At 34.4% G+C, this 27,880-nt stretch overlaps 1 protein-coding gene across 1 annotated transcript in view; it reads right to left on the bottom strand.

Moving 5' to 3' along the window:
• Nucleotides 1-1,409: 1,409 nt before the first annotated feature.
• LOC129224857 (uncharacterized) overlaps nucleotides 1,410-27,880 on the bottom strand; it is a 114,141-nt gene continuing 87,670 nt past the window's right edge. Inside the window, exon 2 of the mRNA XM_054859404.1 lies at nucleotides 1,410-2,415. Within this exon, the coding sequence (XP_054715379.1) occupies nucleotides 1,521-2,415 (895 nt within the window). The 3' untranslated portion in view covers nucleotides 1,410-1,520. The remainder of the gene's footprint in view (nucleotides 2,416-27,880) is intronic.

Below are 27,880 nucleotides of genomic sequence, written 5' to 3' on the forward strand. Positions count from 1 at the left end.
ATGATTTAGAAAAACTTAATAATATAGATAAAAGGTATGCTTCATGGGACATATTTCAATAAGAATGAAATTTAGGGGACCACATCAAATTGATGAAACCAGAAACGCTTTTTGATCATCCTTCATCATAAATAGCTGGGAATAAGCTGTAAATTTCAGCAATTAGTTCACTTAATAGGCAATTACTTTTTATATTTTCATAAAATTATCACTTGTATTTACGAAAATGTAAGCACTTCTTTCAAAAATACGAATTTTATTTGAAGGTTTTTGGCTCATAACACAGACTTATTTCAAACTTTAATATTATATTTCTCTCTCTACATTGCTGGGAATGAACATTCAGATCTGCTTGCTAAGAAAAGAGCCCTCGTGGCCCAAAGACCCAATAAAGTTTCGACTTTTCATTCATTGAAACTATTTACTAACATGATATTTAAATAAAAATTTAAACACAATGCTCTGAAGGTATATAGTAACAAGTCCTGGGAAGTTGTGAAAGAAAACCCTTCTTGTGTCCCTGAAGTCCCCAAAAATGCGACAGTGGCTACCTTCAGACTGCTAACAGGACATGACTCTCTGCAGTCATATCTTCAAAAAATTAAGAATTGCTGACTCCGGTCAGGCTATGAATGTGAAACATTAAGACATGTGCACTGCACTTTGGTTTTAGTTCTATTGTTGAAAAGTACTGGAGAGCATGTGCACTAATGGCATAAGTGCTATTTTTAGTGTCGGAACAGTTTACCGGAAGAGGTGGTAATGAGCAAGGGAGCAGATAGTTTTAAGAGGGTCATTGATCTTCACTGGGGATTGTAAATTGACTAGGACCAGTCTAACTGGGCTCAGAGCCTGTTGCTGGTCGTCACTTTTGTATTTGTATTTTAAATTACTATCAAAGAGGAAGATTATGTAGTCTTGAAATAAAAAATTAGTTTTGAAGGAGTTAAAACCAAAATGAAGGAGTTTGAAGGACCTTTTAAAAAAATTTTCCTAAATGAAGGAGTATTGGAGGAGTTTTAAAGGAGCTTACGAAACCTGTGGAATAGTCGAGTTATCCGCCTGTTGAGTTACCAAAGTTTCACTGTACATTCTGATTGAAAAAGGAGAAAAAAGATGTTTCTCTTCTTAGTAATAATTTGTCTAAGCGCTTCCACCTTCGCTTAATATTGCAAAACAGAGTTTTAAATAAATAAACCTCAAAATACTGCAGCTTATTTCACAAAAAAAAAAAAAAAAAAAAAAAGCAATTTTGAATTAGTTTCTTCGTTATCAAGGATAAGTAAAAAATAACTATAAATTGAATTGTTTAGCAAAGACCAATTGTAACCCACTACAGAATTTTTTCTAAAATCAATAATGTTCTTGGAGCTTTTATCTGTTTAGAAAGAGGAAAAACTCTTGGAATGTGGGGTGTCCAATATAGAATATACAATATGGTGAAATGTTTACATTTGAAGATTGTTGGATTATTTATAATCAATGGATATTGTTTAAAGACGAGAGTATTAAAATATCACTCAACATTTATGAGACAAATAGTGATGGCACTTTATGTCTGCAACATAAGGCAATGTTCCATCTGTTCCAGGCACCATATAATTATCCTTTAAATTGAAACAGTTACTGCTGCAGTCAAAGTCTGCTTTTACCACCAATTTTTGGTTGTGCAGATGATGCATGAGAAAAGTGTGAATACCACTAGATGAAATATTTGTGTTTCGGATGCAGAAAAAAGATAGCTTTGGCATCTCATTTTCGCCGACAGCAGAAAACGCACCATCATCAATAGAAGTGTGCCCGATGTACAACTCCTTCGCACTGCTGCAGAACTGCAAGATTGTTCGAACTCCGTCATTGGATATGTCAGTGCCTTCGACATCAAGAATTTCAAGCTGTGGTAAAATGTCTACAATGGATTCTATTCCGCCATTGTTGATCCGAAAGCATCCTTCCAGATACAAAGCTCGCAAAGACCTTAAAGTGGAAAAGACATGCAAATCTTGACTAGTAAGAAAATTGCTCACTCCTCCAATATCTAAACATGTTAGATGAGGCACAGATAAGTGCGGTTTAGAGCCAAAGAACAGATCTGGATAAATTTCTGATTCTCTAACACTCAAATGCAGAAGGCTAGGGGGCAAATCTTTCAGAGATACGGACGATAGTGAGCAGGACATCAAGACCAACTTCTTCATTCTGTTACTTTGTATAGACAATTTCCACAAGGTGTCTCTTTTCACGGCGAGTAATGGTGAAGAACTGGATGGCTTCAGCAAGTAAAACTCTTCTAGAGTTTTAGAAAAATGATTATGCACGAGACTTTTTAGTTGATTCTCATTTAAAGTCTTCCTTATGGTGATCTTCTTTTGCAGGCTGAAATCTCTTGCAATAAGATGCCATCTTTGACAAACCCTATAAAAATATCGAAAAAAAACATCATTAATGAAATGCTACTATAATAGAGCATACAGTAACAAAATAAAGATTAAATCAATGACTGCTTGTTTACTTGAGGGAACTTGCAAAATTGAAGTATGTCTGGCTTTTTTGGCAAGGAATCTTTAGGAACAAAAACAGAAACAAAAATAGTATAACAAAATTAAAACTTTTGGCAATTTTCCCCCATGTCTGCACCGATATTGGTATGGTGCAAAAAAGCACCATGAAATCAATTGCAAGGAATCATCCAGGTAAACATCTGTGGCCATCAGTTTTTCAGCTTTCATCTTCATTGTTTGGCTAGGCAGAAATTTTCACTAGAGTAGTTTCTCAACTCTTGGTGTTACCAAATCCCAATCACATTAAAAGATTCCAGTAACAATGGGAAGGGACTAAAACTGTTTTACAGGGTATAGAGAAAATGTATCGATGGCAGTGGCGGATGTGGAAAGATAGTCAAAGGTTTTTTTCTGTTTCAGTTCCTCATCAAAAAGAATAAGAACACTTAAGTTTTAAATACAATAAGTAGGATGTATGGAATGATTGATTATATTAATATAAGTGAACAATTGTACTTCTTCATGCAAGAACTACATAAGGCACATGTCTTGGATTTTATTCATCATTTTTTTACAAATAGGTATGTATGAGATAAGCTCAGATCAGTAGTGGGATTCGACTGTACATCATATATTTTTCTAGTGTACATAAATCATGCTCTTAGCATTTGCAAAAAAGTAGTTGGATGTTTTATTGTTTTGAAACAAGAAATTGAAATTTGTTTTGCAGAAATTCAACTTTAAAATCAATTTTCTACAAACTTAAAGCTCTTTTGACTTAAAAAAAGCCCCAAAAACTTTTGAGAGCAATTAAAACATTATTTCAAAAATAACAATTAATCTGCACCAATCATAATTAAAAATTTGATCACTTAGGAAAATAATTGAGCAATACCCCTGTGTGTGTCCGACTTGACAAAAAAAAAAAAAAAATCCTTTTGATTGAAAATGTAGGGGAGAATGTTGTTTGTACCTTGGAACACTTTTCATATTTTAATTTTTAACTTCAAATACTTAAATCAAATTTAAAATCTAGAAGTCACATTAAAGTACCCCAACATATTTCTCTGGAAAATATTTTTTTAAATTCAGACAGTTTGAAAATAAAATATTGCCAGTCATTTAAAGTAAGAGTTCCAAAATGTCCCAAGGTCATTCTATTGTACCTTGGGACACACCCGGTTGAACCCTGGGACACTCTTCATGATTCTGGAAACAACCATATCCTTGAACCAATTTTGTACCAAAAAACTATGTTTTTTAACGGTGTTGAATTAAATAATGAATAATAAATCATAAATAATGAATTAGTTGTTATTTATTATTAAATGTGTTTAAAATACTACATAAGATTAAAACATTTTCCCATGTTCCTAAACATATCTTAATTAGTAAGAACCATGCATACGTTGCACCTTCGGAGGTGTCCTAAGCAGGGTTGGCAAGGTTTTGTACACTAAAGTAAAAACCACGGTAAAAACCTTGGTTTTTACCGTCCTGTCCGAAAGTGTCCAAAACATTTTTAGATAAATTGTATTTTGTGAGAAAACATCAAAACAGAATAAAAATTATCAAAGTAATGTTTTATACTGAGCATTAATTCAATGAGAACATTCAACTTTTTTATGAAGCTGATTTATATCTAGTTACAAAGAAATTGAATTCTTGATCAAAATCAATTTGTATGCATAAGTTTATTCAGTTATTATTATTATTATTTTGATATTACAGGGTGGCGACAGGAACTGTGAAAAAAAGTTCCCTGACTTTTCCCTGATTTCCCTGATTAAGTTCACCAAATTTCCCTGATTTACGTTACCAATGATAATGGTTTTCTTTCTTTGCCCTACTTGAAATCCATAGTATGTTTGTATAAAATGCAGTATTTTAAACTTTTTAAGTTGTGTAAAGTTGTTGAATTAAAGGTATATTTTAAAAAAATGCTACTTTTTTAATAAAATGGTTAAAAAACACATATCAAGTCATTTTTTTGGGGAAAAAATCTACAAAATAGTATATTAAATTTTTCTACAATGGAAAGATTATAGAGAATTAAAAAAAAAAAAACTTTACTTTCAGAAACCACTTGGCATAAGAATTTTAAGAAACTATTAAAATCACTCTTAAAAACATATGTGTATTTATGATAGAACTAAAAAGTAATTGAAATTATTTTGAACTAAATTTTCAAACAGTATAATAATTGTTGCAAGAATAACAAGCAATAGTGAAATAATAGAAGTACAGTGAAACCCCTCCTAACGGACACCCCTCAAAGACGGACACCCCTCTTATGCGGACAATTTTTAATTTCCCAGTTCCAATGCAAATAACATTATTAAACCCCTGTCCTGCGGACACCTCTATATTGCGGACAAAAAAATTTGTCCCGTTAGTGTCCGCATTAGAGGGATTTTACTGTAATGTAGTTATTCTTATATAACTAATTGACATATTTATGCAAAACAGATGAAACCATTTGACATCCATTCATATGGAGCTTTTCACTAATCAAGAACATAGATTTTAATGAATGAATACAGCATTTTAACAATAAAAAAATAAAGATATTTACTTAACTTACTTAGTTAACTCTATTTCAAATGATTTCAGTATGTAATGAAAAAAAAATCTTACATCACTTTTGTAACAAACAACTTTGAAATGCAAGGGGGAAAAAAGAAATAAAAAAGCAATTAGTTAATTTCAAAATATATAAAAGAAGAATACAAGTTTTTTTTATTGAAAGTTCAATTTTATCAATCAAATTAAAAACAGGAAGAAGTAATAATTTTTAAGCTTTTATAGTATTAATTCAAAAACCAAAGATTTCTTCTTGAAACTCTGATTACAGTATGCTAATTACTTCGAGACAATGGAATAAAGGCAAAGGAGCTAAGGCATTAATGAAGGCTTCCTCTTTGCCTGTATGCTTGTTTATTTGACGTAGCATTGAAAGCGTAAAAGGAAATTTTAAGCTAGGTAAAATAAATAACCTAACAGACACAGAAACAATCTTAGGAAGTTCATCCTGTGAGGAATAAGTAAGATTCAATACTTTGACGTTGAGGAAAAACTAGTATGTTGTGGCCATCACGAAACTTTCTTCTATATTTTTCTTTTTTTTTCTGATCCCTCCCCATGCTTGACGAGGAAGCAATATTCCCAACAAAAACAAAATTACACATGCAAAAACTTGACGATCATCCCAATGTCTGCATTATTGCAAAAGCAAAGCAAAGAGCGAAAATTGAAAGTTATTTTAAAAGCCTTGATTGAATTAATTACAAATATTTTATTTCTTAACAAACATAAGATGGCAACAGTTAAAAATTTTAAATCATTGAGATAATATTTCCGATCATTTCCATACAATTAAAATCACGGGAAATAAGCAGACGATAATCTATTACGATTTATCTTTCTTATTGTTGCACTAATAAAGCTATTTTTATTCGCTAAAAAATAATGATAATAAAAATAAATAAGCACCTCTTGGCGCCAAAATTGAACCAAAGCCTGTTTACATATGGATTCACCCAAATTTCAACCAGAACGTAGCATAACTTTTTGAGATAGGGCACTCACAATGGAAAAAAAGAACGGGCGATTGCGCTACCCCTTTTTTAGCTGTTGACACCAAAATAAAATCAGCTCTTATACCCACTAAGGGCTACTTGCCGATTAATTTTTCTTTCATTCCGTTCATTATTTCTTGAGATACAGCAGTCACAATTAACGACAAAAAACGTTCTATAGCTCAACCCCCGTTTGAGTTATTGGCACCATAACTGAATCAGCACCTGTTTCTGTTACTGGCAACATATGGACCAAATTTTGCTTGATTCCGCCAGTTACTTCCCGAGGAATAGCAATCATGAATAACTCAAAAAACGTCCCATTGCTCCACCCCCCTTGGAGGAATTCGCGCCAAAAACCAATAGGCACAAGTTCACATAGGGGCACATATGTGTACCAAGTTTCGTTCGATTTCATGCGGTAGTTTTTGCTGTAGAGCGGCCACAAAAAACTGGTCACACACAGACGTGACACACATACACACACACACACACACACATACACACAGACAGACATTTTCCAAAAATAGTCGAAATGGACTCAGAACACCTCAAAACGTTCGAATCCGTCAAAATTCGAAATTCGAAAATTTGCACGAATCCAATACTTTCTTCTATATATTACATATAGAAGAAAGTAAAAATGCACAAATATGCGGCAGTGTATAATCACACCTCATTAATTTTACTTTTTTTTGAGCAGATAATTGACGGAAAATGCGTAGGGACTTAAAATACTTAATTTTGTAAAGCAAAAAAAAATTTTTTTCCTTCATAAAATCAATTTTCCCTGATTTTTTGTTATTTTTTTCAAAATTCCCTGATATTTCCCTGACTTTTCCCTGATTAATAAAGTTCCCTGACTTTTCCCTGATCTCCCTGATTTCCCTGATCTGTCGCCACCCTGTATTAGTAACCAAATTTCTCTATGTTTATGCATGTGTGCAAATGAAAGCAGGGTTGACAAGGTTTTTACCATACTGTTCAAAACCCTTGTGTCCAAAACTACTTTTTGAGAAACTATATTTTGTAAGAAAATATAAAAATAGAACAAAATGTGTCAAAATTATTTATTTTTTCTGAGTTTTTAATATATTTATTTTATGTGAACATTCAAGTATAAATAGTATAAATATATATGCAACTTATTTATGCAGCTGTGCAGTGTCTTGTTCGTTAATGTTTTTTTTTTTTTGCACCTAAAAATTACACATTTAATAACATTCCTTTGAGTTATAAATGGAACTGAAATTAGCTGTCTTGGTAGTGTTGTGAATTTCCTTTCATAACTCTATCAACTGTTACACAAGGAAGTTTTTATGTAATAGTTATTGGCATTTTTTTAGTATAAAATACTTTTTAAATGAACATTTTGCGGAAAAATATTATCCAATACTCATCAATTGAACCTCATTAATATCTATGTTGCAGTATGAATATTGCATTAAATACAAATTGATTAGATTACACCGCTTTAGCTTTAGCATAGTTTTGGACAGTTTAAGACAGTTTCAAACACTTTTAGACAGTTTTGAACGGTAAAAACCACCTGTCCTGTCCTAAACCAGTTTTGGACAGTTCAAAACCCAACCCTGGTCCTAAGGTACAATATGTTAGGCTGTCCGAAGGTACAATCACCACCTGGTTTAAGAAAAACTAAAATGATGATATTCTCATAAGCAAAATATTTAAAGTACTTTTCTTTTATAACAAAATAAAATTCTGTTGAGTAGTTTTACAAATACAAAGACAAAAAATGAAATAAAAAAGGAAAAAAAAAATTACTAAGGAGTCATGAAATTTTCTTTTTCTCACAATATCATCAATTTAACGCTTTTGATGCTGATTGTTACTATGGCACTATTTAGTGGTGAAGGTTACTATTAAAGATTACAAAAAACATGGCTGCTAAAATAGATTCTTAGAAATTAGTGTCCCAATTTACAACACTCTCCCCTACTCCATAAAAACAAAGACAGTAAGAATCTATAAAAAAAGAGACTTTCTAATGGCCTGTTTTTGCATATCTTTCAACAGCAAGAAATAAAAACGAAAAAAAGAAACAGCATTGAAAATTTTTCCTAATGTGAATAGTTTGGATTACGTTACATCAACAATGATCTTCCATTCTCTCATTAGTACTCACGTAGGGCAATTCCAGATTTCTCTGAGGAGGATTATTTTTGCCACTTGAAGTATAGATCAAAATCTCTTTGAAACTTATTTCATATACTAAATTACATAAAGGTTGTGAAATTCTCCTTTTGAAATAAAAGAAATGTGTTCCATCAGCCATACTTTTAAAGAAATGCCTACATCAGTTGTTAAGAAAAAAAAGTAGGATAACTTTTAATTCTGTTAAGAAATAGTGTAAATTTCGAAAATAATTGCAGTCGGTATGAACATGCTTTTTATTCAACATTAGAGAACCGGCAATGAATGTCACTCCACCACTTTCAAAACGCAAGAAGAATTATGTGTACAGTGACCAAAAAACTGTGTTGCTATATGCTATGTCCAAAATTTTGCTATGACTTCACTATTACCTAAAATATCTGGTTCAAATTCATGACAATTGATTTATTATGGCTACTTAGTAGGAAAAAGTAAAGAAATTTTGTCCCTCCACTTTTCTATGTTCAAAATTAATGATTGATAGAGAAATGATAAAATTGATTGATGCATGAGTTAAAAGAATGAAAAATTAACTGAATACGTGTGCGTTTCATATCTTTTCATAAAAATTAAACTGTAGCTTTGAATAGGAAGAAAGGAGTCTACCATGCAACCATCTGTTCTAATTTTTGAGGCTGTGTTCAAATTTTTTTAGAGGGGATCACTTAATCAATGAGGACGTTAAAATTAAATCTAAAAAGAGTCAACTTTAGGGGCATCCGGGCATTGCCCACCTAACCTGCTCCGAACCCTTCTCTGACCTCCCACTTTTTTGGAGCACCAGCTGCCTATGGGAACAGAGTCTCTCAAGCAAGAGGTGATCACCCCTCCTTTGTATCCCTATCCACAGTAGCCAATTTAGCAAAATGAAATTCTGTCACACTTTTTATACCCACGATGCCTTGATAACTGTTTTCAACTCATTTATTTGGTCGATATTTGACCACGGTGATGAGGTTTTAACTAGTCTCTGATAGTATTTTGTCCATATGTGATGTTGCCCAAAATAATGTCATCAAACTCTTAACTGGAGAATCTTTTCCAACACCTATCCTTGCTATGGAATAAAAGACTAGCATTATTTGTTTATACCATAGATGACTTTATCTATCTCTGGTATGTGCAGAAGGTTTTCTGACTAAATATTCTCCAGTTGCTCAGAGACTTAAAACATAACATACTTTTTTTGTCAAAGTTCCAGAACATTACCAATTCCATGGACATCCTGCGTAACAGGAGCCTCTCTTTCAGATCAGCTCTTTGTCCGGGTAGGATGAAATATTGAATTCCCGTTCTTCCTGCTCCGTAGGGAATAGCTTAAGAGTCATTCCACGTCAATTCAACCAAGCCATGACACCACCAACTCGGATTTTGATGAAACTTGGCGAGTTTAGTCCTTTAATGTAGAAAAGTATCCACATCAATTTTTTCTTCACAATCTGCTTTAGTTTTCATTTTACAGCCAGTCAAAATTTTGAATTTTTCGTATTTTCCAAACTATGGCGATTCTGCTCGTTGATTGAAAATAATTTGTATTTCATTTATTTTTCAGCCAATTATGAAAATTTACAGTAATATTAATGAAAGTATGAGGATTTCAGAAAAAAATATAAAAAAAATCTAAGTAATATTTTAAAAGTAGAAAAAAATTATTTTCATAACTTTTTTTCTAAAAGTATGGAATACGTTAAAGTCGATATCAACCAAAGGGAATATGATAATCAAAAAAATTATTTTATCCTGATGATCTTAGATGTGTATTCTGCCATTAAAAAATAAAATTAATGGCTTTTTCAGTTCTTGATATTTTTAGATTAAAAATATATCTGCTTCATTGTTTTTCTTTCTTTTTTTTTAATTTTATTTTTTTATTTATTTATTTCCCTACTCTATTATCAAAAAATGAATGTATTTAAAAATATAATTATTTCAGTAATTTGCACATGAAATACTCTTAATTTTTATTTTAATCACAAAAATGCTATTTTTTTTACAAATTTCATTACATAGCACACTAGTGCAGTCAGAAATGTCTTCTGGAGGGGGTTTTTGGACCAAAAATACCTTCTGAAAGGGGTTTTTTGATTAACAATACTTTCTGAAAAGGATTCTTGATCAAAAATATCTTCTGAAAGGGGATTTTTTCATCAAAACAGTCCTTTTATATGCAGAAATTACTGTATTAGAATACGCATATATGTTAAAACCAATGCCTTTGGGAGAATCTTAAAAGTGTGTTCTGCCATTTAAAAAAATAAAATTAATGGCTATTCCGTTTCTTTTTATGTATGTATATGTTTAAAACAAAATATTTTCGAAAAATTTTCATTACCCAATTTGTTTACATAGCTGTATTATTTGCTAGAATAAAGAGCCTACAAACAATTTTTAATGTATTATTTTATTAAACATTCAGCATCTATCAAATCAGCCTGTTATTCCTATTATATACAAGATAATTTTTTATTTACTTTTTCTCTGAAATATTGATTCCACTTAAATGTTTTTTCCAACTTCTTTATGTAGTATGATGAGTAATATTTTATTACATTTTGAAGAAATTCAAACTTTTTCAGAAATATTTTGTGATGCAGACAAATAGTTTGAATTCTTGTTCTGATTCAGTTCGTAGCTTTAGGAAAATTTGTTCATCTTCAGACAAAGCATTAACATTTTCTATAACTTGTGTGCTCCATGACTAAATTTGTGACAATGAGTTAATGCCAACTCTCCTACACTACTACACTTATATTCCATTTTTCTTACTAAAACAGGTAAACATTAGCCGCTCTAAGCACACAGAACATCAAAATGCAACTTACTGCAATAGTTGTGGAATTAAAGTATCTCAAAGTTTGACTCAAATATCTGACAGTTTCAGTCTTACTTTATGTTCAGCATTTAATTTGCTTTTCTGTGTGTGGGAAAATTCTTTTGATCCTTGAAACATTTATCAAAAGGGGATACCAAATTTAAAAAAAAAAAAGTTTTTTTCTAACTCAACAGTATATTTATTTGTAACATTGAATCAGATGGCAATTAAGGAATAGTTTTAGAAAATGTCCTTTAGAAACTCTCAGTTTAACAATATGATCCTTTTTCTTGCATTAAAACTAGAACAGTCTTTAAATTTAAAACTTCTTGTACAGGACTATGAATCTAGCTGTTTCGCAGGAATATACGGCACATAATTATCATTTGACAGTAATTTCGAGTTTGAGTGCTTAAGAATTTTCTTTTATTTTTGAAAAACAATATAACTGCTTTAATAATCAGATATTCAAAAAAGGGTATCTTTTATCAACAAACATATTTGTATGCCCACTTGTTAAGAGAAACTCCATCTGAACAAATTTCATGAACTCCTTTTTTACATACACCACAAAGCAAGTTGCATAGTTTATTGCTGTGATTTTTTTTTTTAAACTGTGTAATTCACACTGTAGTAAGTTTCACCCAGAAAATTTTTCCTAAGTAAAAATATTTTTTCCCATCCCTGATGTATTTTTGGGTTGCCAATCATTCCTTCTCTTTTTCATAATTAAAAGCTCATAGGAAATTGTTGCTAACAAACACGGCAACTCCTTGTCCCACTTTAATAGTGAAGCAGGCGTTCACATATGCTCTATATGCTGTTTCCATTGAGTTTAATCGAATTTTCCGATCAAAAGCTACTGAGAAAACGAAAGTATTTGTATGCTTTCAACTTCATATACCCTGTATCCATAAGTAACTTCTTCAGCACTCTATGGAACCCCGCGTCTTGCAAGAGACAAATGAATAAATGATGAGTAAACAGCACATGAATTATAAACTTCCGCCATTACAATAGTTTTTTTGAGAACCCCCTTTGTACCCCTCAGCCCTCACGAACCCCTAGGGGTTCGCAAGTCACTGGTTGGGAAACATGTAGATGAATAAGGATTTGTGTCTCACTTTTGCTGTAGGAGAACATTTCACAGGCTGGAAGAAAGATGAGAAGAGAAGACTTTTGAATAGGCTACTATGTCAGTGGCACAGCAGGGGGGGGGGGGGAAAGCTCTCCCCCCTTAAAGGCATTGGTTTTAACATACATGCGTATTCTAACACAATAGTTTATGCACATGAAAGGACTGTTTTGATGAAAAAATCCCCTTTTAGAAGATACTTTGATCAAGAAATCCCCTTCAGAAGGTATTGTTGATCAAAAAACCCCTCCATAAAGTATTACTGATCCAAAAAAACCCTTCCAGTAGGTATTTTTGGTCCAAAAACCCCCTTCAGAAGGTATTTCTGGCTGCACTAGTGCACTATGTAATGAAATTTAAAAAAAAAATTAGCATTTTGTGATTAAAATAAAAATTAAGAGTATTTCATGTGCAAATTATTGAGATATTTATATTTTTAAATACATTCATTTTTTGATAATAATGTGGGAAAATAAATAAATTAAAAAGTAAAACTAAAAAAAAAATGAAGCAAATACAAATGTGACGACCAGCAACAGGCTCTGGGCCCAGCTAGGCTGCTCCTAGTCAATTAATTAGTCCCCAATGCAGATCAATGGCCCTCTTAAAGCTATCCACTCCCTTGCTCATTACCGCCTCTTCTGGTAAGCTATTCCAAGTGCCCACGACCCTGCTAAAGTAGTAGTTTTTCCTGATTTCCAAGTTAGCCTGAGATTTAAATAGCTTAAAATAATGACCCCTTGTCCTGCTTTCCCCGCAAAAATTTAATCCATTTACATCTTTCATTTTGATAAATTTAAATAACTGAATCATGTCCCCTCCGACTCTCCTTTGCTCCAGGCTATACATGTTAAGCCTATTAAGTCTGGTATCATAATCTAAATCTGAGAGTCCCCTTACTAGTTTAGTTACCTTTCTTGGAACCCTTTCCAATACAAAAACATCTTTCTTCAGATAAGGCGACCAAAACTGAACAGCATACTCCAAATGAGGTCTTATTAAACTCCTATATAAAGGCAGAAGAACTTTCTTAGATTTGTTTGAAATAGATCTATTGATAAACTCAAGCATTTTGTTGGCTTTGTTACTAGCAATACTGCACTGTTGACTAAACTTGAAGTCCTGATCAATAAAGATACCCAGATCCATAACATTATATATTTTTAAGCTAAAAATATCAAAAACTGAAAAAAGCCATTAATTTTTTTTTTTTTTAATGGCAGAACACACATCTAAGATCATCAGGATAAAAGAATTTTTTTGATTATCATATTCCCTTTGGTTGATATTGACTTTAACGTATTTCATACTTTTAGAAAAAAAATTATGAAAATATTTTTTTTCTACTTTTAAAATATTACTTAGAATTTTTTATATTTTTTTCTGAAATCCTCATACTTTCATTAACATTACTGTAAATTTCATGAAAATTGGCTAAAAAATAAATGAAATATAAATTATTTTCAATCAACCAGCAGAATCGTCATAGTTTGGAAAATACTAAACATTCAAAATTTCGACTGGCTGTAAAATGAAAACTAAACCAGATTGAGAAGAAAAAATTGATGTGGATACTTTTTTACATTAAAGGACTAAACTCACCAAGTTCTATCAAAATCCGTGTCGGTGGTTGTCAAAATGCCACTTTTTTGGTTGAATTGACATGGAATGATCCTTAAGCAAAACTCAAAATAGCGGTTCTTGCCAAAATCTATGAAAGATATCAGTAGTGGATTTTTTTTTTTGGGGGGGGGGGGGGGGGCAGGGGGCCTAACCGCCAAAAAGATTATTTTGACTACTTTATTTATTATTTTTAATTGACTTCTTTTCTGCCTTTTTTATATAGGTTATTAAAAAAAAAACTCAAAACAAACACAGCATATTTTGAAAAAAAGCTTTTGTTTGCTAAAGAAGGAATACTGGAGTCAGAGGCCCAGAGTGGCAGAATACATTTAACTCACTGGTTTCGGATTCAAGGGAATGTATTATCGCCATTCGTCTGCTAACTCTTCTTCGATGGAATCAATGATTAACATTTTTTTTTAATGTGTAGGCGCCAGGGCCTGATTAACCCACGATCCGGCGGGTCCTCGGACCTGGGCACCACAAATTTAGGGGCACTAAAATAGCCTAAATTAACTTCCTTCCTTCCTTTTTTTTTCTGTTAAAGTGAACGTTCCTTTTCAGCTTTGAAAAGAATAAAAAATTGTTTGAGAAGCTGCGTTTTCTCGGGATAATTTACAGGCGTTTTTCTTATTGACCATTGAAAATTCTTTGACAACAAAATTAGATTTTGATGACACATTTGCCTCTATTAAAGCCAGAAAAAAGCCTTTTTAAAGCTTAATGTCAGAATTTTTTTTTTTTTTGCTATTTTTTCAGTTTTAAATTGTTTTTTAATTCATTTTCACCTTAAGGTAAGGTAATTTTAACTATGATTAGTATGGTGACTATCAAGTGTTTGGTATTCAAATCCCAGGTTTCTGTAGTAATGTGTAGGTTTCTAGTGTATAAGGTTTCTAGTATATAAAACATTGACTTTGAAATTGTGCTGATGTTCATATGGGGGGGAGGAGCACCAATTTTTACTCAGGACCTGGGCACCAGTTTGTCTTGATTGGGCCCTGGTAGGCGCACCTAAAAGAGTCATTGTGATCCAGGAAGCTATTTGCAAAATAATAGATTTCTTTTACAGCTTATAAAAAATGCAAAATGAAAAAAATCATAAGGTAGTTTCTCAGAAAAACCATGATTGTTAATGGAAACGGTATATAGTATCAATATGTTATCACAACTGTGTCATGGCTTTAAAAACAAATCAGCAACTACTTTGAAATTCATACAGAAATAGTTTCGGAATTCTTCATTAAAACTTATATGTTACGAAATTAGATTTTCTTACTCAACTAATATTTTGCAGTTAAAATAGAACTTCATTTATAAAAACTCAAATGAGGTATATGTTTTTTTAATAACATTGATCTTAATGTTGCTAATTGAAGCCGTTCATTGTATAGCATTTCGGTGACATTAAATTGGGTTTAGTAATTAATTAGCTTCAAATGTTGAAGATGTTTTCCGTCCACATTCAAAGCATATTAGTGCACAATATTCATGTATTTAATGGTAGATTCATTGACTTAAAAACCATTGAAAAATAAAGTAATGAAAACTTTGTTGTGAAACATCGAGCAGGGGAAAGGGGGGGGGGGGTAATTTCCCAGGCCTCCTTCAAAAGATTTTTCTGTATCCGCCCCTGAAAGATACCTAAGTGACAGATGGGTTCACATTTACAGGGATGGGTTAGATGAGCTCTGGTGGGGATCATCTCTTAGTTTTTTCAAGTTAAACGACCCTTAAGTTTAAACTCGGACAACTTGGATGCAGAAATTTACACAATTTACCTGATTGTTCAAAAAATTTTTACACCAATTACAACAAGATATCAAAAAAATTCATTAGGGAAGCAGGAAAATACCTTTGTTCAAAGCTTGTAACTCTTACAAAGAAACTTCTGAGGTAATTTTTATTATTTTCATATAATTCAACTCATGAGCTTCAAAATGATACCTAATTTGTGAGAAAAAAAGAATTTTGAAAAATTGGTCATCAGTTTCAATTTTCGTGGAATTGCTCACATGAATTTTTGATGCTGAGCAAATGAAAAAGAATTTTGAAAAGGAAAATAGTGAGGAAAAAAAAAAATCACACTTTACGATGTAATCGCCCTTCTGCTTCGATGTGTAAGATTTTTGTCAGCATTTATAAATTTTTCGTAAAACAACGCTTACATAAATAAAATAGGGAAAGAACCTGAACATAATGAATAAAACAGATTTTCAAAATTACCTCGAACACCTGCACAAGTCTTCGAAATCAAGTCTGGAAAATATGTCTAGAATAATAACATCAGGTATGATATTAATGTCCACGATAAAATCGAACATTTTATTTCCTTTTTTCCCAGAACTTTCATCAGAAATAGAAATCATAGTCAAGTATGTTTAAAAATGTATAAAGTAATTTGCCGTTTTTTAAAATCAAAGATATATAGTTCAATTTACAAAACTTGAAACACATCAAAGGATGTTTACGAAGTTTCACATGACTTTAAGGCATACAAAATGTGTTTTTTAAATGTACAGAATTAAAATCGATTCGTTTCCAAAGCAGACGATGAAAACAGTTACAGTCACAGAATAATGCTAATAAATGCTATTTCTGGAATTAAAGGCTTGTAAGGAATGCACCCTATTCACCTGACGTCACTGTGGATATAAAATGTCACTGCAGTGCACTGTGGGAGTTGCAGTAGACGAAAATCTCATACTACAGCGTCTAATAAATAACACTTATAAGCTCTTCTTTCTATGTAAAATGGTGAACTTTTCGAGTTTTAACAAAGAAACGTTATAATATAGTGTTGAACGATTCATTTAATACGAAATACTACCTATATAATCGTATTTTCATGATTTAAGCCTCCTTTTGGTTCCTCATCAGAAACATGGTCAAAATTCAAATTCTCTTTTTACTTTTCTCTTTTCTCAGCATCTTTCATGCAGTCATAACAAGTCTGTCTAAGTCCTAAGCATGTTCATGATGCGTATGAAGCACAGTAACCCTCAAATAAAAGGAGTTTGTTTTAGCACTACTAACACTGCGTAGTTGGTCGAAATACCCGCAAACCGACAGCTGAAGGGACTCTTTTTTTTCCCCAGAGCATAAAATAGAGGTCATTCCAGGATTTTTATCTTGTGCAAGAGTCAAATTTAGTTCACGCACCGTGCCTGCAAAGAGTAGTGTGTCGTTCACGTATGTTTTCCTTATAGTCCCTCGGGACTCTAGTTTTTCCAACCGCTAATGGACAGTAATGAGTTTATATTAGTAGATGCGGGATTTATAAATCAGCTCGTCAGCGTTAATGTTGTTTTACCGCATCCTTACAAATAATATGTATGAGAAAGTAACTTTGTTTGTTTGTTCGTTACCTTTTTATGCCCTAACCTACACTACCGATCACCCTGAAATTTTGTATACACGTTGTCAGGGGTTGCAGGGTGAACATAGGGTACCTTTCGTTTAGAAAAAAAATATTTCTGAGTTTTGATCCAATTTTAAAGAAAATCATAAAACTGCAAAAATCTCATCGAAAAAAAGTCATATTTGTTTAATTTTTGCACCAAGTTAAAGCCTTAGAAACCTGCACAAGGGAAATTTTGCCCGAAGTTCGAGGGATGATTCGCAACTCCAACGAACTATAGGGGGCACTGCAGTCACTGTCTAATGGCGGACGAAAAAACTAAAACAAATGCATGTGGTAACAAAGAAAATGCTAAAAGTGTTGTGATTTTTGTTCGTATGTATGATTTTTTCGCTTTATTATTTTTAAATTAATTTTAAAAGTCTTGTGGATATTCTGGCCCACGTAGAAAGAAATGAGAATTCAAGAAGCATTACTAAATGTCAAAGATTAGTGCAAACTACGTAGTTCGTAGTTCTAAGCAGCTATTTCCACGATGTTGAATTCGATATTTATCAATTCTTGATAAAACTAAATAATAATTGCGGCCTGACAAGAATAACAATTAATGCTAGAAAATTCAATATGACATTACAAATTATTATCGAAAGAAGATGATACTTTTTTGCCTTGCTTGGCTAGCGCTTATTGTTTTGCATTTGTAGCTGAGTTATTTCTCTCGAATTCGAAAATCGGTTAATTTAAAATTTTTCTGTTTCGATTTTTTTAATTTCTGAGTTACGATTTAATTATGTCATGTTATGCAAATCATCAACAAAATTCTCCCGGACATATGGTGGTAGCTTTCTTTTCAGTTGATTGACCATTATTTCTTTTTACTTATCGAATTATGTAATCTTACTACCATTTTATTCCCCTCATGATAAAAATTAAAAATGGTTTAACTAAAAACGCGAAATCTCGCCAAGGCTACTTCGCTTGCACAATACTAAAACTATAACCCTAAACATATTTGGCGAAACCTTTCATGAGATGAGAATAAAAGGAATATAGTAAATTCTTTCTCGGTTAAACATTTTTCATTTCGTTCTACGATAATATATTGTTACGAATTCTGTAAATAGCAATTATTGTAGTAACGTAACCTGTAAATAGTTTCTTGTAATGAATATACAACCCCTTTACATTCGGGTGAAGTATACGATCCCCCTAATTCCTTTTTTTTCATTGATAAAATTTGATAACGGTCTACGCATTTGGAGAAGCAGTAAGAATGTTGTGGAAACTTTTCGATGTTTATAAAAGCGTCCCGCGTGATAAAAAGTTTAGTTTCCAGTTTAGCAAATCCGTTACAATTGGCGCCCAACGTGGGGCTACTTCAGGACTTTCTTGGAGTAAGTGTGACTTTGGACATTTTTTCATAAAGACTTTTTTTGAATTAGGACTTTATTTTTATGTTGATTACTCGCGCAATGGATGAACAATTAAAACAACTTCTTGACGCAATCAACTCTGTGAAGAGTGATATGGCGGCTAACCAAGAACAATTAAAAAATGATATGGCGGCTAATCAAGAACAATTAAAAAATGATATGGCGGCTAATTAAGAACAATTGAAAAATGAATTGGCGGCTAAACAAGAACAATGGAAAAGTGATTTAATGGTGCTGAAAAATGATTTAGCTTCTAACCAAGAGGAAATTAAAAACGACCTTACTTCGGTAAAGACTGTGATGGAAAATAAATTTAATGAGATAGAGCATCGAGTTGATGCTTTTGATGAAAAGCTTGAAACAGTAGAAAACCGTATCGCAACAGTTGAAAATCATGTGGATGAGAAAATTAAAAACATGGAAAGGAGATTGGCGACCGCGGAAAGCAGCTCTGTACAGTTTGGGGCTTCCACATCGGTTGCTCGACCGTCCATTAAACTTGCCACATTTGATTGGAAAACTTCGTGGCAGGTTTACAAAACTCAATTCATGATAGTGACGGAAGCGAACGGATGAAACTCTGCTACCAAGGCCTGCCATCTTGCAACATTCCTGAGAGGTGACGCAGCGGACATTCTTCAGACCCTTCCGGACAGCCAGCGCCTGGATTTCGCCGCCCTCACATCTGCGTTGGAGCTTCGCTTCGGTGAGAAGTGCCAGAAAGATTTCAGCCGACTCCAGTTGAAGTCTCGGTTCCAGAAAACCGGGGAAACCCTGCAAGAGCTAGCGGCGGACGTCGAGATACTGTCTCATCTTGCTTTTTGCGACTGTCCTGCGGATGTTCGAGACAACCTGGCACTCAACTACTACATCGTCGGGGTTCGAGATTCGGAAATCCAGAAAGCTCTACGGATGGCGGATGTCAAAGATCTGAATTCTGCTGTTGTGTATGCGATGAAGTTGGAGGCCGCCCAGCAAGCAACCCGCAAGGATCGCCATTCAATCCGCGGCGTGAAAACTGATGAACCTGATCCGGTTTCGTCACGCTTTGCTGAACTGGAAAAGCAAATAAAAGAAATTGCAGGAATCCTCAAAAGGATTTCGGCTCCCAAGGACCAAAATGGACAATCATTTAAGTGCTGGAAATGTGGCCGTGAGGGTCACTTACGAAGAAACTGTGAAGCTTGCCAAGAAACCAGAGGGAAGAGCACCTCTCCCTCGCAGGTCCAGGAAAACTAAGCCATGGCAATGTCGCGGGGCGGAGGTCGCCAAATTAGAATGAGCCCCATTTTAAAGTTTTCCAGATTTCATCGACGAGTGGCGGCAATAATGGATTGTTTGTTTACGCATATGTAAACGGGTTTCCCTGCGAACTGATTATTGACACTGGAGCCAATGTTACAATCATTAGAACAGATGTGGCTCGTCAATTTGGACTCAACATTCTATGGACGCCGCTCTGCGTTACCCTCCAAACTGTGACAGGTGACAAGATCGAGATTGAAGGTAAAGTGAACTTAGAAATTGTGTTTGGAAATGCCACTTACCATCATACGGCATTCGTTGCTGCTATCACAGACCCCTTCATTCTCGGACTGAACTTTTTAAAGAAGTATGACTTCAACCTCGACTTCAAGACTAATGAGCTGCACTCGATGGGAGAAGACATAGCCATCTTCAACGCTGAAAATGATGTAAAATCCGCTCATCAAATAATAGCCCAAACAGATTTATCGATTCCCTCAAGGTCAGAATCATTAATACATGGCTCCATTGAAGAAAGCAATAGTTTGCGATTTGGACTCATTGAATATCCTAACCTAAGCAATAGCCTAAAAGGAGTGCTGGTAGCATCTACGCTTGTGGACCTTTCTAAGGATGTAATTCCTGTGAGAGTCGCCAACGTGAGTGAAAGGCCAAGGAATATCCGAAAAGGTGAAGTGTTGGCAACTTGTACTCCAGTAAACTGCATCATTAGAAGAATCAATTCCCCGAAGGAAGAGGTTGAGACCCTCCTGAAAGAGATGAAGGAGAATGATGTAATCGAACCGTCATCCAGTCCTTGGGTCTCTCCCATCGTCTTGATCCGAAAGAAAGATGGCTCCACCAGATTTTGTGTCGATTACCGACGGCTGAATGAAATCACCAAGAAAGATAGTTACCCTCTTCCACGGATAGACGACACCTTGGACACTCTTTCCGGACACAAGTGGTTTTCGACCCTGGACTTGAAGAGCGGCTACTGGCAGGTTGAGATACACCCTGATGACCGAGAGAAGACAGCGTTTACAACTGGACAAAGCTTATGGCAGTTTAAAGTGATGCCCTTCAGCCTCTGCTATGCACCAGCTACGTTCGAGCGTCTTATGGAGACAGTGTTAAGAGGTCTTTCCTACGAATCCTGTCTGGTCTACTTAGACGATATTATCATCGTGGGACGCAGTTTCGAAGAACATCTGGCAAATCTTAGGAAGGTGCTGCAGAAGTTTAAGGAAGCCAGTCTGAAGTTAAGCCCGTCCAAGTGTAATTTGTTCCGCCGGGAAGTGAACTACCTTGGTCACATCATCTCTTCTGAAGGTGTACAAACCGATCCAGAAAAGGTATCTGCGGTCAAGAATTGGAGTCATCCCGAAAACATCCACCAGCTGCGAAGTTTCCTGGGGCTCTGCACGTACTACAGGAAGTTTGTAAAGGGTTTTTCCAACATTGCACGACCTTTGCATAAGCTGACGGAGAGCAAGCAAAAGTTTGAATGGTCCAAAGAATGCGAAGATGCATTTCTACGACTGAAGGAGGCTTTAACATCAACCCCTTTCCTCAGCCTGAAAAATTCTTCATCCTGGACACTGATGCGAGTCCCGAGGGCATCGGAGCTGTTTTATCCCAAGAAATTGACGGCAATGAACGTGTCATCGCTTACTGGAGCAAATGCTTATCAAAGTCGGAGCGAAATTACTGCGTCACCAGAAAGGAGTTACTGGCCATAGTGAAAGCTGTAGAACACTTCCATCATTACCTCTACGGCCGAAAGTTTCTGCTTCGGACAGATCATGACTCGTTAACTTATCTTTTGAACTTCAAGAATCCAGAAGGCCAGATAGCCAGGTGGATACAGCGGCTCCAGGAATATGACATGGAGATCAAGCACCGAAAAGGGTTGTCTCACGGTAATGCAGACGCTTTATCAAGGAGACCCTGTCCTGAGAACTGCAATTATTGTTCCCGAATCGAGAAACAGTATGGAACGAATAGCCCTACTGCCTATCAGGTGACAGTGACTCCAACATCATCAGAACCTGATCCATGGAGTGACGACCAAGTTCGAAAAGATCAACTTGAAGACCCCGACATAAAACCAATTTTTGAGTTCATGGAGAGTGACAGTCGGCGACCTAGCTGGCAGGACGTTTCCATCTTTAGTCCTGCAACAAAAAGATACTGGGCTTTATGGAACTCGCTCCATTTACGGAACGGCGTGCTACACCGAAAATGGGAATCTGACGACGGCAAAACATCTAGGTGGCAGTTACTACTTTCCCGATCAAGGATTTCAGATGTTCTGAAAGAAATACATAGTAGTGCGACTGGAGGACATTTTGGTGTCTTGAAAACCCTCAATAAAGTTCGGGAGCGCTTCTTCTGGAGCAAGGCGAAGGATGACGTTGAGAAATGGTGCCACTCTTGTGACGCCTGTGCTGCTCGTAAAGGACCGAAGAAAAGAAGCAGAGGGAAGCTACATCTGTACAACGTTGGAGCTCCTTTCGTTTAGTTTCGATTGAGAATTTGTACTGAGAGTGTATTAGCTCTGTTTATTGCGAGGCATTTCGCTGTGTTGTTTTCGTATTTGGAAGTAAATACGTGTGTAACTGTTGAGTTTACGGTGTTGAGTGATACTTGTTTAATTGCTGATGATTTATTTAGCAGTTGTTAACGATTTCTCCTGTACATAGGGTAAATAAAACTCCTGTGTTTTTATCAAGAACTGTGTCGTCCTTTCAAGAAAGTTGGAAGTCTCGCAGCGGATCCGTTACAATATTCAAGAAAATATTTTGCATACTGTCCATTCGAACTAAATGCTGCTGTAAAATATGGTTAGTTTAATTAATTTAAGATTAAAAAAAAACCATATTCTTACTAATTCATACAAAACAATAAAATTTTTTACCTTGTATAACGTTATCCAAGTTTGTTAATCCAAAATTTTCACTTTCACCATTTCTCAACAACTCATATTTTAGAAAGAAATAATGAAAACTAACATTATTTTGAGAAGCTCGAGAATACTACTAAGGGACGAATTAATTTCCGTAGCTGAAAGCAAACTAAGACACATCGATTGCGTTAATAAATACTCAGAGCAAACTGCCAATGTTTACGTCAGCAGACATACGTGGAACGCAACGTGGCAATGTTTTAGTTTTCCCGGCAGTTTTATAAATCACCGCAAGGTAGCGTATTCGAGCGCTGGAGTTGCGAATTGACACACACTAATTCGACATTTTAAGTTGATTTCATAATCTGAAACAAGGCCTATTTTAATTTTTAGACTTATATTGCTAAACGTTTTATACATGAAAAGTCGTATTAGTATTTTCATATTTCGAGTATAATACGAGGCTTATATAGGTTTTTTAAAAGATTTACGTGTTTTCGCCAAGACAAGTAGTCATTTTGTCGCCAAAAAAATATATTTTGCTGAAACCAAATGCATGAATACTATTTTAGTCTGGTACAAATTGTGCTGTTTTGAATTTTCAGACTTTAATATAATTCATTACTCTGCATGCATTAGATGCAACGCTATTTGGAATTTAATCGCAGCCATTTTAGAAGCTATAAGTCTCCGGAAAGAAAAAGTTACATTGGTTTATCTAGCACAAAATTAATAATTACTCACTAGAACTTCCTTAACAGAGCATACCCAGACCGGTTGTTTTAACGTTTTGAAGAAGGGAATGAATGTGTCAGTTTATATTAAACTTTTAACAAATTATACACATACATATGAACACCTTTTACTTCTTGGCCCTGATGTATTACTCAGTTAACCCTGAACCTCACCAAACTTGAGGGAAGAATTCGAGTATGAAGATAGTTGGCCATTTTTCCAATTGTCGCCGAGTTTTTCTCACATTAGACCATGTACTAAATTTTGCAGTTTTGATGATATACGAATGATTGTATGAAATTTTTCAGACTATGCCATATTCTCAACATTCCCAAACTTGCAAAACATACTTTAGAGAGCTTTTGATTACGACCCCCCCCCCCTCCCTTGTTTTGACGATTCCCTAAGTTGCAACAAAACAAGCTTAAAACATTTAATAACATGTAAAATCATCTGGTAACTAAATTATATAAGACTAAAATTTCCCTTTCTCTGTGTTTTGGCACCAGAGCCGGCCTTAACGAATGCGGAGCCCGAATGGAGAACTCTGGCGGGCCCTTTGCAGAATAATCCTTATATATTATTTCTGTAGCCTGTTTTTGGTTTCTACGCCAGATTTTCATCAATTCTTGATCGATTTCTTTGATTTACGCCTTATTTTAAAGCTTATGGTGCTGGCTATTGACGAAAAATAGACCCACGGTCTAAAAATTGTCTTTTTCAGCCGAAAAACCTATTTTAAAGAACCAGAATGAGGTTTTCGGTTAAACTTATAACTTTAATTTGCGCTATGACCGACAGAGCTGAATAGCTTGATCGGCAGAGCGTTCTCTTCGTAACCAGGAGAATCCGTGTTCGGGCCCACGTCCGGACAATCTGCAACAAAAATTAAGAAAAATATCGCGCGTTACATGAACGCTTAATTAAGTGAATACCGATTATGAAGGAATAAAATAAATGAGAAGGAAACACTCCTTGCTGATATGGAAACTTGAAGTGACGTTGTGCTAAATTACTTCTGAATTGTACGTTTTCTTTTTCTTTTTAAGCTTTGGCTCTGGTAAGAAAATTAAAGCATAATGTAAGCGAAAATATAAGTAACAGGTTTAAGATTTCAGACTACAATAGAATTGTTTTTTGTTCAGAAAAAAAATAATAAATCGTATGTTGAAATATATATTCTTCTAATGAGTTTTTGACTCTTTGTACAAATAAAAAAATTACTACCTCAATTTGAAGGGTAAAATATATTTTTTTTCTTCATTTTGCAAAAAAAAACAAATAGCTTATCACATTTTTACTACATTCGAAAAGCTACGCTTAAAAAAAGAGCATAGTTCAATTTATTTTGTATTTTAACTGTTCTGTTAAATGATGAACACGTGCTGCCATCTAAGTCATAACGGTTCAAGCAGCCTGCGGTAACAAATTGTAAAAATTTTCAAGAATTAAAAAATGTTTCTTCAATATCTTATCTTATATATTATTCCCTTCTCATTTTAAAACTTATCAGGCTGGCTAATGAAGAAAAAAAGACTTACGGTCGAAAAATCAAGTTTTCGAAAACGCCCCTTGCTGTTTCAAAACCTTGATGCTGTCTGTAGTTCTTATGCATTTTTTTAAAAGCAAAGTTCTAATGCAGTTTTCCATTTTTTACGTCGCTTTCAGCAAAAAAAAAAAAAAAAAAAAAATAGCCTGTGTGTGTGTGTTCATATTTTAATAAAGCTTAAAAGCACTGGACTTAGTTGTTCGGTTTAATTGATAAGTTTTTTTTCGGTAGAGCGTTCGGCTATAAACTATTAGAACTTCGGGCAAGTTTGATCTGTCCGAAAGAATATCAAATTTATATTAGTATTACGCATTACATGTACTCATAACATACAAACGTAATAAAATAAATGCAGTGGGATTGCTACTTGGTGTTTCGACTCCTTTATGCAGGCTTCAGTTATCATTCGGATAAGTTGACTGTTAATCGAAGAGTGTTCTTCCTTTTTTTAAGCTTTGACTACATCCAGACCACTCAGCATAATGTAAGCATAAAAAAGTATTAGATTTACCAAAAGGAAATCCTTTTTGTGCAGAAAAACATTTTCATTGTATGCTGAAATGTAGATGTTTCTAATAGCAGTGTTCGACCTTTTGTACAAATGAAAAAATACTACGCCCGATTAAAACTACGAGTTTCACTCAGTAAACCTTTAATTTTTTATTCGCGCGAATACGATATAAAGCATTAAAAGTATTATCTACTTCACTAGCAAGAAATCATTTTCTACTCCTTTGCTTTCAGCTGAAAAAAAAAAAAAAAAAACATTTTGTCTACGTTCGAAAAATTAACACTTAAAAAACGGACTCAGTTCAACTGGTTTTGGTTTTGAATTTTAAGTGTTCGATTAAAAGAGAAACATGTGCGGGCATTTAAGCCGTAACTGTTAAAGCAACCTTCTATGTGAAATAGTTCAATATTCAAAGATAAAAACACTTATTTTCAATCTAATTTATTACTTCTCTAGAATGTTCGTTTCAATCGCTACGTGAGATCTTCGTCATTCTTTAATCAAATTCCATGCTTTTCGAATAATTTTAAATCGTATCATGCTGGTTAATGACAAAACATAGAAGCATGATCTTATTATTATTATTATTATTATTATTTTTGGCAAAAAGCTTTTTTGCTGTTTTTTACTACGCATTCCTTCAATGAATAGCTTTCGAAAAGGAAGGCGCAATTGCTAGGTTTGTTGGGGTGTCGGGCTGCTACTCAGAATGGCGCCAATTCGAATCCGTGCCAATAAATATCTCTTTAATATTTCTTTTTTTCCCGTCAGATGCTCACATGGGCAGGACTCTGTTTGCCACAACCTGTTTTTTACATGCACAATTATTGCTTTTTCACGAGTCACTACTCAGCCACACTTTTAATGATATTTATGTTTGAATTGAAAATATGTACGACCAAAAGGTGAGCGATGATCAAATTATCACAACGTTGTATTTAACGAGGTTTTGTTACTGATGTCTTTAAATTACATGCCTTCTCTTCTGCGCTTACTTTTTTTCGGTTCTTCTTCATAATGTTTTTCCTTTGAAATTCTGAAAGAGCGAAATACCTTATGAAACGATTCGAAGCACAGTGCGGAGTTCCGCACGGGTCGACTAGTTGCATTTAATTTGATACACAAAAACAGAATGAAAGAGTTTAACACTGTGAAGTTCTAGATTCGCAATTTAGTGCTTTAACAGCAAAGTTATTTTCCAAATGCTACAAGACCTAAGAATGAAATTTCGGACTGTCTTTGGTGATGCACGGGTGGGAGGTCGGGCGGACTCCCCTTGGAAATTTTATAAATTGAAGCTTTAAAACCCAGTTTATAGTCTGAAGAAGAAGTTAGATAAGTGAGAGAGGTTCAAAGTCCACTCCCGAAAGAATTTTGAAAACTGAAGCCAAATAACAAAGAGCGAGGGGAGAGATGGGAGAGCAGATCCCAATCTTGACGATATAATGTTCCAGGACAAAGGAGACTTCGAGTAGTTCGACTCAGTCACTTGTTAGATTAATACTCAGCTAAAAAATGTAACTTTTACATTGGTCTCACAAAAATTTTACTCCTCTCATATTATTTGGTCTCGTATCAATCCCTTGCAATATTTACAGCACTGCTGAAAATATTGCAAGTCTTATTCTGAAATTACACCAATAAAAGACCACTGAACACACAATTCTTATATGTTGTAGTATAGAGCAGCAGTGACCTACGTTGCCCGCCGTTTCTGGAAAGCATATTCAAACTTCACCCAGCATTAGTACCAAGTAATGGTAACAAAGTTCGCAGTCGGTAATTTTGTTTCCATTTCCATGTTTTTTAAGATATCTAGGGGAAGATTTTTTTACATTTTTAAATGTTTTCTGCTTCATGAGAATCATATTGGTGTGAGGTTCGGTCCGTTTTCCGTGGTTATAAAAAGGTTGGGCGTCACTGTTATTGTAGATTATTAAACGTTATAATATACTAGCATTCCGGTACCCGGTATTGCTCGGGTAATGGAATAAGCAGGGGTTAACAGTGCTTGGTGCACCTAGTTTCGAAAATCCCCTATAATAATTAGTTATTACCTATAACTTCTTTCTAATTTTGGGAGGATCCCGGGGCCCCTGGACTCCTTATATGCCCTTGTCCTTAACCGATCCTTAACTGTCATTAATGATCCTTTTAAAGCATTGATTTTCTTTGAAAACGCAGGCCATCCACATTTTATTATTATGCCTGCGTGTTTAAGCAAGAACTTCTTTGTATACAACATTTTTGGGGTTTTTTTTCTGGTGCTAAAATTATTAAGCTGCTTGATGAACTGACTCTGGAGCAAGCTACA

This window comes from Uloborus diversus, chromosome 6 (genome assembly GCF_026930045.1).
Source record: "Uloborus diversus isolate 005 chromosome 6, Udiv.v.3.1, whole genome shotgun sequence".
Lineage (NCBI taxonomy): Eukaryota > Metazoa > Arthropoda > Arachnida > Araneae > Uloboridae > Uloborus > Uloborus diversus.